The sequence below is a fragment of the Cebus imitator genome, unplaced genomic scaffold (genome assembly GCF_001604975.1).
Source record: "Cebus imitator isolate Cc_AM_T3 unplaced genomic scaffold, Cebus_imitator-1.0 Scaffold72, whole genome shotgun sequence".
Classification (NCBI taxonomy): Eukaryota; Metazoa; Chordata; class Mammalia; order Primates; family Cebidae; genus Cebus; species Cebus imitator.
Window position 1 is genome coordinate 6,506,685 of NW_016107387.1, and position 18,311 is coordinate 6,524,995.

The 18,311-nt window shown below is 48.9% G+C and overlaps 1 protein-coding gene across 1 annotated transcript in view; it reads right to left on the bottom strand.

Moving 5' to 3' along the window:
* The window catches only part of DNAH2 (dynein axonemal heavy chain 2), a 110,880-nt gene extending 96,399 nt beyond the window's left edge, over positions 1 to 14,481 (bottom strand). Inside the window, exons 1-4 of the mRNA XM_017531365.2 lie at positions 14,383 to 14,481; positions 11,911 to 12,090; positions 5,829 to 5,890; positions 1,422 to 1,592 (exon numbers count right to left, since the gene is read on the bottom strand). Coding sequence (XP_017386854.1) covers positions 1,422 to 1,592; positions 5,829 to 5,890; positions 11,911 to 12,076 — 399 coding nt within the window. The 5' untranslated portion in view covers positions 12,077 to 12,090; positions 14,383 to 14,481. The remainder of the gene's footprint in view (positions 1 to 1,421; positions 1,593 to 5,828; positions 5,891 to 11,910; positions 12,091 to 14,382) is intronic.
* Between the last annotated feature and the right edge of the window lie 3,830 nt (positions 14,482 to 18,311).

The following is an 18,311-nucleotide window of genomic DNA, read 5'->3' on the forward strand; positions in this document are numbered from 1 at the left end:
TGATGCGATCTCAGCTCACTGCAACCTCTGCCTCCTGGGTTAAAGTGATTCTCCTGCCTCAGCCTCCTGAGTAGCTGAGACTATAGGCACGTACCACCACGCCGGGTTAATTTTTGTATTTTTAGTAGAGACGGGGTTTCACCATGTTGGCCAGGATGGTCTCAATCTCTTGACCTCATGATCCACCCACCTCAGCCTCCCAAAGTGCTGGGATTACAGGCGTGAGCCACCGCGCCCAGCCCTCTTTGCTATTTTCATGAATTTTTCTAGTTATATTTTAAAATTCTTTACACAAGGAATTATCAACTGTGGCATTTGGGCAGGATGACTAGAGTTGCATTAAAATGATACTTTTTTCTATAAAATGATCTTTATGATATTAAGATTCCTACTCAGAAACAAGTTGTGGCTCATCATTTCTTCAAATCGTTTTTCATGGCCTGCAACAATGGTTTTCCTTCATATAATTCCTACTTTCATATTAAAAGTTATATTCAAATATATTTAGCAAACTTTAGTTTCTTTTGTGAATGAAATCTTTTTTCACTGTTTGGTGGCTGATTACTACCAGTGCACGGGGCAAAGCCTCTTCTGCCCACGTTCAATACAGAATGCTTCACAAACTGTGTCATTGCGGTGCAAGGCCATGCCCATCACCCTCATCCTTTCCACTTTTGTATACATGCTGCCAATAAGAGCAAAGCAACTGCCTTGTAACTTTTCCAACATTTATTTTCAAAGTGTTCAAAGATATATACAGAAAAGTTCAAAGAATGTTGCAGTAATGACCTGTACAACCACCACCCAGATTCTACCAGCATTTTACTAGCCATCTGTCTTTTAACTGTCTCCCTACCCTAGGTTTACCCTTGTCTAATGTATTCTCTGCATTGTTGAAATAGTTATCTATCTAAACTATAAAAGACTTCAACAACACTCTCTGGGATAGCAGCCAAATTCTCGAGTAGAACATACACGGTCCTTCACAAGCTGACCCCAAGCCTCTTTCGGTATCATTTCCCACTACTCCTCTTTTCTTTGTACAGAGTGGCCTTCTCTGAATAGCTCTTACGTAGTCTTGATGAAATCCTACCTACCCTTCATCCCAGCTCAAATTGCACCTCCACCATCAGGCCTTCCCAGAATTCGACTGGCTCCATTAGTTGCTCCCATAAAGCTCCTATAAAGCTTTGCCCATGATCACAAACTAGAGTAAATATTGGCTTCTATGTCTGTCTTCCCCACTAGACCGTGACAGCATTCTTGCCTCATCCTTCTTCCTATCCTTGCCACCAAGCAGGGTGCCTGACACAGTGGGGCTCAACAGGCTGTGGGCACAGGAAATGACAAGATGACGAAGGAACTAAGAGCCCTCAGCTCTCTGTAGGACCATCTCTGATCTGGGAATGTAGGATACGCACCTGTACAGGCATGCCCAGCTCTAGCTTCAGCCCAAAACAAGGGTCAATGAAGATGGTGAGGATGGATTCTTTAGGGTCCTGGGCAAAGTGTTGCAGAACGGCATCATGCTCCTGTGTCCACACGGCATCCACCAGTCCCGTGAGCACAGCTCGGGAGAGAAAGAGGGGCTTCTATAGAAGGAGAGCAGACAGAGGGCCAAAGTAACTACAACTGTTGGGATGAGTCATTCCTCCCATCCACAATCGCAGGTGAGGACATGGGAGATGACAGAAGCCAGACAGGTTCAGAATGGTGAGGAGAAACTGAACCATTAAAAAAAAGAAGAACAGATCATAGAAGGAAACTGGGATATTATCCTTCCAACCCAAGACATTATCTTTATGCCTGTGGTTTTTAAAAATGTCAGCCCTGGATCTCAAAGGTAAAAGTGAATGAAGGGAATGTGTAGGATAGTAGCCTAGATCAAGCAATTAGGAGCAGGGAGACCATGAGCTGGAAAAGGGAGAAGGGTCCAGGAGCAATTTCTTCACCGTGGCATCCGAAAGAAGTGTAAGATACTGGGTAAAGTCAATTGGTGCAGCAGTAAGGAAAAAGTGAGGAGGAGAAAAGACAGAAAAACACCAAAGAACAAATTGATTAGAAGGAAAATATATTGCAAATGGTGGCTAGCAAAAAATTAATCTGTAGAACTCTACTAAATAAAGGGCCAGGAGTGGTGGCTCACGTCTATAATCCCAGCACTTTGGGAGGCCAAGGCAAATAGATTACCTGAGGTCAGGACTTTGAGACCAGCCTGGCCAACATGGCAAAACCCCTTCTCTACAAAAAATACAAGTATTAGCCGGGCGTAGTGGCACATGCCTATAATCTCAGCAACTTGGGAGACTGAAGCAGGAGAATCACTTGAACCTAGGAGGCAGAGATTTCAGTGAGCCAAGATCACCCCACTGCACTCCAGCATGGACAACAAAGTGAGACTCTGCCTCAAAAATAAATATATACACACACACACACACACACACACACACAAATTAGCTGGGCGCAGTTGCTTATGCCTATAATCCCAGCACTTTGGGAGGCCAAGGTGGGAGGATCACCTGAGGTCAGGAGTTTGAAACCAGCCTGGCCAACGTGGTGAAACCCCGTCTCTACTAAAATTACAAAAATCAGCTGGGCGTGGGGATGGCTGCCTGTAATCTCAGCTACTCAGGAGGCTGAAGCGGGAGAATCGCTTGAACCTGGGAGGCAGAGGTTGCAGTGAGCTGAGATCATGCCACTGCACTCCAGCCTGGGTGGCAGAGCAAGACTCCATCTCGAAAATAAATAAATAAAGGAAATCAGAAGATATGAAGATACAGCTCAGTGAACTTGTGAAGTCTTTTCATCTTTCCTCCTGGAAGAAGGAATCTCTCTTAAAGTTTCCAGGTCAAGGAAAATTAATAGTGATCGAAAATCTTTCCTCTAATACATATAGACAGGATGAACTAATGAGAAAAACACTAGGAACTCAATAAATAAATAGATAAAAGGAGATGAAGAGATGTCATTTACTTAAATGCAAATATAAAAAAAATATTTTCACTTGAAATCGAATGCAAATAAAAATAACAAAGAAGGCCAGTCATGGTGGCTCATGCCTGTAATCCCAGCACTTTGGGAAGCTGAGGCAGGTGGGTCACCTGAGGTGAGGAGTTCCAGACCAGCCTGGCCAACAAGGTGAAACCCCAACTCTACTAAAAGTACAAAAATTAACCCAGCATGGTGACATGTGCCTATAATCCCAGCTACTTGGGAGGCTGAGGCAGGAGAATCACTTGAACCTGGGAGGCAGAGGTTGCAGTGAGCCAAGATAGCGCCATTGCACTCCAACCTGGGTGACAGAGCAAGACTCTGTCTCAAAAAAAAAAAAAAAAGAAAATCATTTATTGTCTATCATTTTTTAAAAAAATCCTTGCTAAACAGGTAATACCCAGGCCTGGAAAAGGTGTCTTATTAGCCTGAGGGCAAAAAGTACAATGCATTTGGAAAGCGTTATGTATTAAAAGTGATAGAAATGTTCTTTATTCTTTGATTCAGTAACTCCACATACAGGAATCTATTTAAAGGAAATATTAAGTATTTCAAGAGTGTTAGTTTTACTTATCATATTCACGAAAGTATTAAGAGAGCAAAAATTTGAAATGGCAAAATGTCCAAGAGGCATGGTTTAACTATGGTGCCTGCATAGAACATAGAACACCATCTGGTCTTGAAAAATGGTGTTTGCAAAAAGTGGTGGCCCTGTGGCTCACATCTATAATCCAAGCTCTTTTGGAGGCTAAAGCAGGAGGATGACTTGAGCCTGGGAGTTCAAGACTAACCTTGGCAACACAGTAAAACCACAATCTCCACCAAAAACAATTTTTTTAAAAAATTAGCCAGGCATGGTGGCACATGCCTGTAGTCCTAGCTACTCAGGAGGCTGAGGCAAAAAGACCACTTAAGCCCAAGAGTTCAAGGTTACAGTAAGCTATGATTGTTTCAGTGCACTCCAAATTGGACAACAGAGAAAAAGCCTTTCTCTTAAAAAAAAATTTACAAAAAGTACATAACGTGAAGAATAACAGCTGGGCATTAAGGCTCACACCTGTAATCTCAGCACTCTGGGAAGCCAGGAGTTCAAGACCAGTCTGGCCAACCTGGCAAAACCTTGTCTCTACTAAAAATACAAAAATTAGCCGGGTGCCTGGGCACAATGGCTCACGCCCGTAACCTCAGCACTTTGGAAGGCCGAGGCAGGAGGATCACTTGAGCCCAGAAGTTCAAGACCAGTCTGGACAACACAGTAAGACCCTGTCTTTAAAAAAAAAAAAAAAAAAAATTAGCCAGGTGTGGTGGCAGGAATCTGTAGTCCCAACTACTCAGGAGGCCGAGCCATGAGAGTCACCTGAGCCTGGGAGGCGGAGATTGCAGTGAGCCAAAACTACGCCACTGCACTCCAGCCTGGACGACAGACCAAGACTCTGTCTCAAATAATAATAATAATAAAATTAAAATATTTTGTGAAAAAGCATAATACAAAACTGTAACATGATACCCTTAGGATTACATAAAAACAAACTTACAAGCCTGTGCCCAAAAAGAAAATATATATCAAAATATCATTATTATATATATATTTTTTGAGACAGAGTTTTGCTTTTATTGCCCAGGCTGAAGTGCAATGTCGCAATCTCAGCTCACTGCAACCTCCGCCTCCCAGGTTCAAGCAATTCTCCTGCCTCAGCCTCCCAAGTAGCTGGGATTACAGGCTCCTGCCACCACACTCTGCTAATTTTTGTATTTTTAGTAGGGGGGAGTTTCACCATGTTGGCAAGGCTGGTCTCAAATCTTGACCTCAGGTGATCCACCCACCTCAACCTCCCAAAGTGCTGGGATTACAGGCTTGAGCCACTGTGCCCAGCCAGACATATCAAAATATTAATATTAAATGTGTTTGGGCAGTAACGCTATGAGTTTTATTTTCTCTGTTTTACTTTTCTGTTCTTTCTAATTTTTTTCTTCGATAGTTATTACTTGTCTCTCCCTTTTTGAAAAATTTCAAGGTCATCACTCTATTCTTCTCACTCAGGTAACTACGGTCATGAGTAAACTTTGATGCAATTTGGAAATAAAGAAGCAGAGGTCATTTAGTGCCATTTCTCAAGGGGCCTGAAGCAGCTTCTCTGAATTCTTCAGCCAAAGGAAAGAACTGAAGGAAAGTTGGAAAGAGAAAGTCTTAGAAATTAGTATCCAATTGGCTGGGCATGGTGGCTCCCGCCTGTAATCCCAGCACTTTGGGAGGCTGAGGCAGGCGAATCACAAGGTCAGGGGTTTGAGACTAGCCTGGCCAATATGGTGAAACCCTGTGTCTACTAATAATACAAAAATTAGCGGGTGTGGTGGCGTGCCCTATTGTCCCAGCTATTCAGGAGACTGAGACAGAATAATTGCTTGAACCTGGGAGGCAGAGGTTGCAGTGAGCCAAGATTGTGCCACTGCACTCCAGCCTGGGCGATGGAGTGAGACTCCATCTCAAAAAAAAAAAAAGAAAAGAAATTAGTATCCAATTAGGACAATATCTTCCCAGCTCATTCAACTTGTTCAGGTATTCACCCACATGATGAAGAAGCTCATCACAGTTTGACCCAAGCTGGGGAGACAAGAGACAAGAGAGACCTGTTCCTTACTTAAAGCCCTCCTCTCGCCTGCCGAAAGCACAGTTGACTTTGTATTTTACTCAGTGAACTGAATTTGTGGTGAGTGGTAGGCTAACAGCAGAGAACAGGTAGGAGAAGAGAGAATTCCTCATGCACCATCCACAACTGACCCTTTGATTCACCAGTTATTGAGGAGGAAGATTTGCCGCAGGGAAGACCCAAGCCTACCACATCTGCCTCAGGTTCCACGGATTCTTCACTCTGTGTTTGAGGTCCCTCCAACCGTGGCTCTGGGAAGAATAAAGATACAAAAAGGAAGGCATTCCTTGGAAAGTTAAACATAGTCAGCCAGGCGCAGTGGCTCAAGCCTATAATCCAAACACTTTGAGAGACCGAGGCTGGTGGATCACCTGAGGCCAGGAGTTTGACACCAGCATGGCCAACATGGTGAAACCCCATCTCTACTAAAAATACAAAATTAGCCAGGCATGGTGGTACACACCTGTAATCCCAGCTACCTGGGAGGCTGAGGCAGGAGAATCACTACCCAGGAGGTAGAGGTTGCAGTGAGCCACGACAGTGCCGCTGCCCTTGAGCCTGGGGGACAGACTGAGACCCTGTCTCAAGAAAAAAAGAAAAGAAAAAAAAAGTTAAATGCAGTCACCCAATGATGCAGCAATTCCACTCCTTTTTTTTTTTTTTTGGGGGGGGGAGGGAGTTCCCCAGGCTGTGCAATGGCGTGATCTCGGCTCACTGCAACCTCTGCCTCTCGGGTTCAAGTGATTCTCCTGACTCAGCCTCCCCAGTAGCTGGGACTACAGGTGCATGCCACCACGTCTGGCTAATTTTTTATATTTTAAGTAGAGATGGGTTTCACCGTGTTGGCCAGGATAGTCTCCATCTCCTGACCTTGTGATCTGCCTGCCTCGACCTCCCAAAGTGCTGGGATTACAGGCATAAGCCACTGAGCAATTCCACTTCTAGGTAGACATCCATGAGACCTGAAAGCAAGGACTCAACGGGATATTTACATTCCAGTGTTGGCAGCAGCATTATTCACAACAGGCAAAAGGTGGCAACAGCCCAGTGTCCTCTAACAGAAGAATGGATAAACAAAATGTGATGTATACATGCAGCGGGATATTATTCAGCCATCAGAAGGCATGGCGGTGCGCTTCATGCTGCAACACGGATGAACCTTGAAAACACAATGCCAAGTGGAAGAAACCAGTCACAAGAGACTATACATGGTCTGATTTCGCTTAGATGAAACGTCCAGCATAGGCAAATCTATAAAGATGGAAAATAGATAAGCAGTTCCTGGGACGTGGGGGGAAGCGGGAGCCAGGAGTGACTGCTAAAAGCCGAGGCTCTGATGCAACTTAGAAGTAAAGATATAGAAGTCACCTGGTGCCAATTTCTCAAGGTGCTTCAAATGGCTTTCTTTTGGCGGGATAAAAATGTTCTAAAATTAGATAGTGGGAACATTGCACAGCTTTGCAAATATACCAAAAACCACTGAATTGTAGACTTTAAAAGGGTGAATTTTATAGTCAGTGAATTATCTCTCAACTTAATGTAAAAAGCTGACTGGGGCTGGGTGTGGTGGCTCATGTCTATAATCCCAGCACTTTGGGAGACCGAGGCAGGTGGATCACCTGAGGTCAGGAGTTCGAGACCAGCCTGGTCAACATGGTGAGACCCTGTCTCTATTAAAAACACAAAAGATTAACTTGGCATGGTGGTACATGCCTGTAATCCCAGTTACTTGGGAGGCTAAGGCAGGAGAATTGCTTGAACCCAGGAGACGAGTTCAAGTGAGGTTGCAGTGAGCCAAGATCACACCACTGCACTTGAGCCTGGGCGACAGAGCAAGATTCTGTCTCAAAACAGGAAAAAAAAAACCTGACTATGGTAGGGGTGAGGGAATGAAGGCGGTTAGTACTAAGGTTATTCCAGGCATGCAGCTTCTGGCCCTCCATCTTCCCCCACTCCTCTTCCCACATGGAGAAGCTGAGGCCCTCAGGAATCAGCCCTTCTCCAAACCACTGGCCTGCTGGGCACTCAATTCTGCACACCCACTCCGGACTCCCATAAAACCCAGGGGGCTCTGTTCTCTGCCTCCTGAACTACTGGTCGCACAGGAGATTGGGGCAAAACTGGTCGTTTCCCCATCCCCAAGGGACTGAAAAGAGGAAGGAGCAAATGAGATATAACCAAAAGCCTTTAGGGAACGGGGCACTCCACTCTGATTTCCAGAAAGGAAAACTAACAGGGGAGTGAGGCAGGAAGACAGGAAAAGATGGAATAGGCGATTCTGGAGCTTAGTGGTAGGTGCGATGATCCAACTCCCTTGGGAAAACTGCTGGCATTCAGATTCCAGACAAGAACTAGGCCAGGGGAGTCCAGGTGTGGTGGCTCATGCCTGTAACCCCAGCACTTCTCAAGGCCAAGGCAGGTGGATCACTTGAGGACAGGAGTTTGAGACCAGCCTGGGCAACATGGTGAAACCCCATCTCTTCTAAAAATACAAAAATTAGCCAGGTGTGGTGGCACATGCCTGTAATCCCAGCTACTCTGGAGGCTGAAGCACAAGAATGACTTCAACCCAGGAGACAGAGGTTGCAGTGAGATGAGATCGTGCCACTGCACTCCAGCCTGGGCAACAGAACAAGAGAAAAATAAAATAAAATAAAAAAAGAACTAGGCCACGGAAAGGAGACTGACACAATGTCAAGAGCAAACTGGTTTTGTCTTTCATAATACAATTGATATAAAGTCTACAATTTGCCATGCCTCTAGGATAATGATATATAATGTTCATGGACACATGCAGTAAAAAAAAAAAAAAAACGCTTGAGAATGATAAACAGCTCAGGGTAGTGGTGACTGCTGGAAAAGGGGATTTGGAGAGGGGCAAAAAGATGGATTCACAGCTAGGCACAGTGGTTCACCCCTGTAATCCCAGCACTCTGGGAGGCCGAGATGGGCAGATCGCAAGGTCAGGAGATTGAGACCATCCTGGCCAACATAATGAAACCCCATCTCTACTAAAAAAACAACAAAAAAAAAAATTAGCCGGGCGTGGTGGCGCATGCCTGTAATCCCAGCTACTCGAGAGGCTGAAGCAGGAGAATCGCTTGAACCAGGGAGGAGGAGGTTGCCATGAGCCTAGATCAAGCCACTGCACTGCAGCCTGGCGACAGAGCTAGATTCTGTTTCAAAAAAAAAAAAAGAGGGATTCGCTTGTTACTGTCATGATTTATTCTCACATTAGGTGGTAGGTACATGAGTGTTATTACATTGTTTTCTACACTTCTCTGTTTTGCCTGTAATATAGCTCTACAATCCCTCATCCAAAATGCTTGGAGTCAGGTATATTTCGGAACTTAGAACAGTAATATAGTATGGTATGTAATCCCCGACCACTACCTCCTAGTGGGCTCCAAAACAGCACTTACTCAGACTTTTCCTATTATGAGTACTTCTGCAGTGAAACATATGAATATTTATACTAAAGTGGTTTTAAAAAGACTATAAATACTTTCATGTCAGTTTAGGTTAGGTTTTACCACCAAATAAGTTTAGATGCCAAACTTAGGGGGAAAAAAAACCTTTCAGTCATTGGAGGTTTTGAAAATTACAGGCCAGGCGCAGTGGCTCACACCTGTGATCCCAGCACTTTGAGAGGCTGAGGCAGGTGGATCACTTCAGCCCAGGAATTCCAGACCAGCCTGGGCAACATAACAAAACCCCATGTGTACAAAAAAATACATAAATTAGCCAGGCATGTTAGTGTGAACCTCTAGTCCCAGCTACTCTGGAGACTGAGGTGGAAGGATCATTTGACTGAGACTCTCTCAAAAAGAAGGCCGGGCGCGGTGGCTCACGCCTGTAATCCCAGCACTTTGGGAGGCTGAGGTGGGCAGATCATGAGGTCAGGAGTTTGAGACTAGCCTGGCCAACATAATAAAACCCCATCTCTACTAAAAAAACAACAATTAGCTGGGCATGATGGCAGACGCCTGTAATCCCAGCTGCTGGGGAGGCTGAGGCAGGAGAATCACTTGAGCCCAGGAGGTGGAGGTTGCAGTGAACTGAGATCTCGCTATTGCACTCCAGGTTGGGTGACAGAGCAAGACTCTGTCTCAAAAAAAAAAAAAAAAAAAAAAAATTAGCCGGGCATGGTGGCGTGTGCCTATAATCCCAGCTATTCGAGAGGCTGAGGCTGGAGAATTGCTTGAACCTGGGAGGCAGAGGTTGCAGTGAGCCAAGGTCACACCATTGCACTCCAGCCTGGGAAAAAAGAGCAAAACTCTGTCTAGAAAAAGAGAGAGAGAAAAAAAATTACAAATAAGGGATTGTGAATCTGACTATGATTCTTTTTTGTCTTCTTTTAATGGGAATTAAAGAGAGCTTAAGGAAGGAAATGATATTGATACAGACCTCAAAAGGGTGTTTGCTCTCAAACCCACCATCTTTCACCAAAAAGTAACTTAGGCCCCCTACTATATCCAGTGGGATAGGTCTCAGTCCCTCCTAATTGCAAGGATTACAGGGATTAATACTGTTAGTTTCAGGGTTGCCTTGGAAGCCCAAGTCCTCTCTGAACCTCTAGGCCTGGGTTAAGGGGCAGATCAAAGGCTTCATATCAAACAATAAGAAAGCTTACAGCTGGGTGTAGCTCATGCCTGGTAATCCCAGCACTTTGGGAAGCCAGGGCAGGCGGATTGCTTGAGTCTGGGAGTTCAAGACCAGCCAGCCTGGCCAACGTGGAGAAACCCCACCTCTACTAAGAAAACAAAATTAGGCCAGGCACAGTGGTGGAAACCTATAATCTCGGCTACTCAGGAGGCTGAGGCAGAATTGCATGAACCCAGGAGGTGGAGGTTGCAGTGAACTGATATCACACCACTAACTCCAGCCTGGGCAACTGAGCGAGACTCTGTCACAAAATAAATAAATAAATGACTCAGGCATGATGATGCATGCCTGTAATCCCAGCTACTTGGGAGGCTGAGGCACGAGCATCACTTGTGCCCAGGAGGCAGAGGTTGCAGTGAGCTGAGATCCTGTATGCCACTGCATTCCAGCCTGGGTGACAAAGCAAGACGAAAAGAAAAGAAAAGAAAAAAGGAAAAGAAAGGAAAGGAAAGGAAAAGAAAAGAAGGAAGGAAGGAAGGAAGGCAGGTAGGCAGGCAGGCAGGCAGGCAAGCTTAGAGCTGGGAAAGGCAGAAATCCTCACTGTTCAAAGGCCAATGCATTCATTTCAAAGCTCCTTCCCTTCCCTCCCCAGAGGATTCTCCAAACCGAACCTCACTGCCTTCCCTCCCATCTTCCCCTGCTCCTCCAAGTACCCAGCAGTCCCATTTTAACTGCCTTCCCCTGAGCACTTCAGAACTCAGAAGGATACATTTTGTACATTTCTAAGATCCTGAAACTTAGGACAAGTTCTTAAGTCCCAGGGACTTTTCTCCCATGCCCACGCTTAATCTCTCAACCTTTAATATTAGAAGGGGATTCTATTTCTTTCCATCATAACAAGCTACTATCAGTGTAAAGGAGTTCCAGCTGAAGAAGGAGGTCTACACTTAGCTCACAGTCCTGTCTACACTGGCCAGTGCTCTCAGGGGGAGCCCAGCGACAGCAACAGCTACCAAAACCCTTCCAACCTGACTGGCTGCAGCTCACCCACAGGAAAGGAATCCCTCAGGTCAAAATTTGAGGTAGCCTCTTTCAACTCTTTCTTCCCTCGATCTAGACTTCTTTCCTGTCGTCCTGAACCTGAACCTCCGCAGTCTACCAAGTCCCTGCCAAAATGAGGGCGGAGATACAAGAGCCTTAAACAGATGGTAGAAAGCATCAGCCGGGCTTAGGATTCAAAGGGTGGCAAAACAGGCTGAGTCTCCATGGTGATGGGCTTAATGGGAGAAAAACATTATTTGTTTTGCCACCCAGGGCGAAAATGGGAAAAAGGAAGAGATCAAACCCTCTTCAGTGGGGTAGGAGCAACCAGGAACACTCAAAATAAGGAGGAAGAGGCCAAAGAAAGGACCGCCTGGTGAACTCCTGGTATATTGCGGGAAATTTTAAGACAGAAAGAACAAGTGTGAGGCTGACCAGGAGGAAGACACACAAAAAAGGGACCCAGTGGCAGGGCTGCTGAACCTCACGGCTGGGGGCGTCACTTAGCCCCCGTTTCCTGCCCAGAAGCAGCAGAGCCTGCTCCCCAGCCCTAAAATGCCTCCATGCCCCTCTGACTTTCCCCACCCTCCATTGCTAAGCATCCTCTGCCCCAGCAAGTACCCACCAGGCTCCTCCTTGGAGAGCTCAGCCTGGGGCTCCCGCTCACTGACAGCCAGGGCGTTCCCCTGCTCCTGTGTGGCCACAGCAGCCTGTTCAGCCGGCCCTGACTGGTTTGCCTGGACGCTTCCTTGGCCACTTGATCGCTGCTTCTTCTCAGCTTTGCTGGACATTGTGCAGGCAAAACCTACAGGTACAAAGGAGTGGAGAATCCACAACCAAATCCCACCCCCAGCCCAGCCCCCTGATACAAGTAGTCCCTATTAAATTCATAAATTGACTGAAACTCAAAATGATCATCTTTTCTGGTGGTACCCATACCCTGCTCCGTTAGCCACAAGGGCCCTGTACTCCATAGTGGCCTGGGAGACCTTGCTGTTTTTCCCTAGGATATCCTACTGTCTTCAGGGCACTAGGCTAAAAATCAAAGTCAGTCCCTCAAGGCGTTAGGAATAAACGGTAGTTAAAGATGATGGTCCCGCCGGGCGTGGTGGCTCACGCCTATAATCCCAGCGCTTTGGGAGGCTGAGGTGGGTGATCACCTGAGGTCAGGAGTTCGAGACCAGCCTGGCCAACATGGTGAAACCCCATCTCTACTAAAAATACAAAAAATTAGCCAGGTGTGGTGGTGCATGCCTGTAATCCCAGCTACTTGGGAGGCTGAGGCAGGAGAACTGCTCCAACCTGAGAGGCAGAGGCTGCAGTGAGCTGAGATTGCACCACTGTACTCCAGCCTGGGTGACAGAGTGAGACTCTATCTCAGGAAAAAAAAAAATGATGGCCAAAGAGACACCCCACTAACAAGGATTTAGAACCTCTATCTCTGCCCCGGGGTATAAGAACATAAGATAATCAGGAAAAGATCTATCCAACTGAAGTGTGGTTGCCCAAACCTTCAATCACTCTACCCTCCAGGACCATGGGTAAGTGAGAGAGCCCCAAAGAAGGGAACTCTTGCCCCATCCCCCACCCTTTGTCACTCTTCAATCATTCAAGCAAACCAAGACGATTTTCCTACGTATCTCTTTTCCTCCCAAGTTAAATGGAAAAATGCTCCTCCTAACCACACTAAAATCTGCAACATCTGTAAACAAAGAAAAATGGCATTTGCCACGTCTCTTTGGCTTTGAATTCCTGAGAGGTAGGAACTCTGTGTGTACTGAGGTCTCTTAGCACAGTTGGCTGAGAAACTCTGTGCTGATAGGTCAGGATCATTTATTTGGCTCCAAATGCCCTGAGAAGATTGGAAGCAGCAAAGACAAAAGTCATCCAACAGGCTCACACCTGTAATCCCAGCACTTTGGGAGGCCAAGGTGGGTGGATCACCTGAGGTCAGGAGTTGGAGACCCGCCTGACCAACATGGTGAAACTCCGTTTCTACCAAAAAAACAAAAAATTAGCAGGGCGTGGTAGTGGTCACCTGTATTCCCAGCCACTCATGAGGCGGAGGCAAGAGAATTGCATGAACCCGGCAGGCAGAGGTTGCAGTGAGCAGAGATCTGCCACTGTACTCCAGTCTAGGCAACAGAGCAAGACTCTGTCTCAAATTTGTAGACAACTCCCATCTCCACCTGCAGGGTTCAAGCAATTCTCCTGCCTCAGCCTCCAGAGTAGCTGGGACTACAGGAATGTACTACCATGCCCAGCTAATTTTTTGTATTAATAGTAGAGACAGGATTTCACCATGCTGACCAGGCTGTTCTTGAACTCCTGACCTCATGATCTGCCTGCCTCGGCCTCCCAAAGTGCTAGGATTACAGGTATGAGCCACCGCCCCCGGCCCCCAATAATAAATTTCAAATTGTGTAACGAGGAAAAAGGAATTGGGGCATGAGGAGGGCCACAGTGGTGCCTCTCTCAGAAAGGTAGATGGCAGGAAGCGGGCATCTCGGGCAGGTGCTCAGAATCCCAAGGGCAAAGTCTGAGACGCTGAACACTCTCTTTTCATTCAGCTGCAGCCTAACGCCACCTGTGGCTCTCCTTCCTCATCCCCACAGGCTGCCACAGGCATTGATCTCAGGTTATGAATTTCAAACTTGAAGGATTTCTACTTTGCTCCAAAGAAAAACGTTCTGTTAGGCCAACAAATCAATAAAGCAAGGAGGCTTCCTCCATCAGTCTCCAGGGAAGCATCAAGCTGCGCTTTCCTGCCTCAAACTGGAGCCTGAGACGCCGGCACCGTGGGGTTCACCCTGAGATCCCACACCGCAGGCCCCAGGAGGAGCTGCTCTGCTAACCCGGGGCTCACTCTATTACTAGGAAATACCGCAGGGGCCAGGCTGTCTCCTTAAACTGGTTACCAGCAGGCGAATTTCCCCCCACAATCGCTTCTCCTCCCAACTGTCACAACTGCCCCTCCTCCTCCCCCTCCCTCCACAGCTACCCCTTCTTCTCCCCAACAACTGTCCCTTCCTACTTCGACACTAGTGCCCCTTCTCCCCATCACTCCTTCCCTCCTTCCCTCTGTCCCAACACACACCTCGCCACGCTGACCCTCTCCTCCCTAAGCCGACCGACGGGCCACTCTGGCTAAGAAGTTGCCCGGAGCGGCCCTCTGGAAACGGCGTCTGCACGCGTTCCCAAGGCAACCCAGGGCAGGGAGGGGCGAGTGGCCAGTGCGCTGCCCCGCAGAGCCCGCCTCCTCCGCGCAGGCGCCCTGGATACCTGCTCCGCGGCCCCACCCCGCGCAGGTCTACCTTGCAGGGACCTGGGGCTTGAAAGCTCCGGGGCTAAGAGAAAGTAGCCACATCTGGCCGGCCGGAGGGTGTGGGGGGCCTGGTGTGAGGACCGAGCTGGAAGGGCTGGGGCGGGAGACAGTAGGCTACCGCTCCGCAGAACACTGAAAAGGCGGGGGGAACCTAAGCGCCGGACTCGGCGCCCAGGTCCGTGCGCCCCAGCCGGAACGGGTCCAGCAGATGGCGCCGGGCAGACCCGCCGGCGAGGCGTATTCACGTTCTAGAAAGCGCTCCAGGATTTCCAGGCAGCCGTGGATGCATCTGGATCCGGGGGAAAAACCGGGGCTGGAGCACCCTTGCCCTCCTGCCCCTTCCCCCTTCTTAGTTCGGATTGGGGTCTAGGGTTGCGGGGCGGAGCGGGGCGGGGAAAGGGAGGGAAGACAGGAACTGGAGTCTTGGGAATCTGAGGATTGGCTTTCGAAAGTGTCGCTGGTTTTTGGGGGGGACAAGAGGCGGGGACTCCCTGGGGAAGGTGACCGGGTCTGGGAGGGGCTTCGCTCTCCATAGGAACAAAGGCTGCGTAGTGGGGAGGCGTGTAAGGGCCGGGGCAGATCTCCGAGGGTGCCAGGGGGCGCTGCGGGCCGGGGCTGCTAGAAGGCGCCTGAAAGACCGCTGTACCTGGGGCCGGGAGGAGCTTTGGAGAGACCTGGGAAATACAGGGAGGAAGCCGAGTCGGCGGATGGGAAGGCGCCCTCCCTGTTTCCATCAATAGTGCCTAATTAAGACAAAGCCAGCAGCGAGCCCACTGATTACATTTCCATGAGGAGCGAAATTGATGACATTTTCTTTACTGGATGAGGAGAAGCTGGCACCTCAGTTCCCCCTTTTTCTGCTTGGCGTTCACACCTAACAGATCTCATTATGCCAGTCTGGCACTGCCAGGAATGGCAGTCCCTGGCACTCCTGAAGACCAAGTGGATTAGCCACACCGTGACCCAGCCCTGACCTCACCCACCTACTCTATCTTGATTCGCAGAAATGTCAGCCCTTTCCTTCGCCCTGATCCCCAGTGATTCTTAAGGTGGGCTTCTGGACTCTGATCTGTGGCCTTCTGCCCAGCAAGACTCCTGTTGCTGACAGCAGGAATGGAAGGAGAGACGAGTCCCGCCCACCCCAAAACCAGCTGCACAGCAAGCACAGCTAAAATGGAACATGGAGGTGTTCCTCTAGCCAGATAGGCCATGGGTGGCAGACAGAGGTGATGTGATTGGCCAGAATCCCTAGGGAAAAGTCCCAGACCAGTGAAAATTTGCTGGAGGAGTGGGGTGGGGAGCCCCATGGGGAAGGTTCGTTGGTCCCTTGGGGAAAGGAACTTTGCACAGACCCCATTTTCTTACACCCCCCTCCTCAACTGTGGCTGTGCCTACAGATCCCAGCCCCCCACATTATGCTAAATAGGTAATCAAACATCTCGCTTTGCTAATTACTGCTCAATCCGATTAAACGCTGCTGAAGCTCATCAACAGAGGCGGAGATAGTGGGAAGGGATGAAGGCGGGGCAACCACAGCTAGCTATGATGGGGGTCTTGTCCCCAGGGGCTCTCAGGGGACAGAGAAACAGCTAGGGTTGCAAGACCAAGTACATCCCAAAGGAAAGGGCAGAAGAGTTGTAACCTCAAGACCCAGCCTTGCTGCACCTCCCAGCCACGGGCCTTTTCCTCCTCCCAGAACCTTCATTACCCTCCGAACCCAGGCATCCGGCCATTCCCACAGCTCCCCACACACACCCCTGTCCCAGATTTAATAAGTTCTGTTCCCACATTGTCAATATTTGATTTCTCAGAGCCATCTCCACGGAGAGGGGGGTGGGGGGGTCTTCCCTTGCCTCCCCCCTACCTTGGCCCTCTTTTGCCCACCCCTAGTCTCTTTGTGCCCCCAACCCTCTCTGAACTTGCTGACTTAATGAAATGATATTAAAGTCTTAAGCAACTCCAAAAGAATGGTTGTCATGGTGAAGGGAGTGGGCAGGACGCCTGGGTCCCCGAGGGGAGCAAGAGCTGAGGCGGGGGTGGGGGTGAGAGAGAGCCAGAGGCTAAGGTCTAGAGGCCCCAGTCCCCAGTGGGGAACAGCAGATTTGGGGTGAGCTGGGGGCCAGACCTCTGGATCTTGGCTGGAAGCAGGGGATGAGGATTGGGGGCTAGGAGAAGGTGAAAAGAGAGGACATTCCAGGGGTCAGGGTCTTGGCCTGCTGTCTGGAGCATCCATCAGAGACAGAGAGGCCAGGGGGGACAGAGCCTCTATGCTAGCAGCCTCCCTGCCGACTGTGCCCTGGGCTGGTCCCGTGAGAACCAGAGTAGATTCCTCTACAGGCTGACTCATCCTTCTCCCCCAATAGCCCCCCACAGGTGATTTGTAGCTGATGCCCCCACGATGGTAGGGGCCAGGATAGTCATTCCATGACATGAAGAACTGAGAGCTTCCAGGAGAGAAGAGAACAGAGGCCAAGGGAAGGGAAGCCAAACACCACCCCCACATCCCCCCACCCATCCCCATCTTGCTCCCCTGGGGACCCTGGCCCAGCCCCAGTCCCCTTGGGGTGGTGGGAATGCAAGGACATTTGGCTGGGGCTGATTGATGAGGGAGGAGGCAGCCACGGGCACTGAGGCTGCTGTTTGCTGAGCACACAGATTCCTCCCCACTCACCAGCTGCCGCCCCCTGAGGCTGCTCAGTCCACCCCCCCCAACATCACTCCACCAGCCACGGGGGTTAGGGGGAGCTGGTGCCTGAGTTTCTGATGGCAACTGGAGGAAGAGGGAGAACCAGGAAGCTGAATGCTTTGATTCCCTGTGGGAATCGGGGGTCCCTGGGGTCTGGTACCCTCAGAACTCCACTTTCCCTGCTACTTTTTTTTCCTTTTTTGTTTTATGAGAGGGAGTTTTACTCTTCTTGCCCAGACTGAGTGCAATGGCGTGATCTCGGCTCACCGCAACCTCCGCCTCCCAGGTTCAAGCGATTCTCCTGCCTCAGCTTCCCAAGTAGCTGGGATTACAGGCACGGGCACCACCATGCCCGGCTAATTTTGTATTTTTAGTACAGACAGGGTTTCTCCATGTTAGTCAGGCTGGTCTTGAACCCCCTACCTCAGGCGATCCACCTGCCTCGGCCTCCCAAAGTGCTGGGATTTCAGGCATGAGCCACCACACGCAGCCTCCCTGCTACCTTTCAAGTAGCTCTCTGGCTGCCCAGTTGTCATTCCCATTTATTCCATGTCCTTTTTTCTTCCCCCACCCAACCATCTGAGCCTATGCCAACCAGCCTCCTGCCTCCAAACCACCCTGCGACATTTCTCCCAGGTCTGAAAACTCTCCCAAGCCCCATGTCCGAGGTTGCCCACATAGCCCCTTAGGAAGCACTGTTTTTCATTCTAACTAAAATTCCAGAAGCCCTATCAACCATTCCCCATTAGAAATTCCCACTGCAAGGCCAGGTGCAGTGGCTCACACCTATAATGCCAGCACTTTGGGAGGCCAAGGCCAGTGGATCACCTGAGGTCAGGAGTTCAAGACCAGCCTGGCCAATGTGGTGAAACCCTCTCTACCAAAAATACAAAAAATTAGCTGGGGCTGGTGGCACATGCCTGTACTCCCAGCTACTCAGGAGGCTGAGGCATGAGAATTGCTAGATCGAGCCACTGTACTCCAGCCTGGGCCACAGAGCAAGATTCTGTCTCAA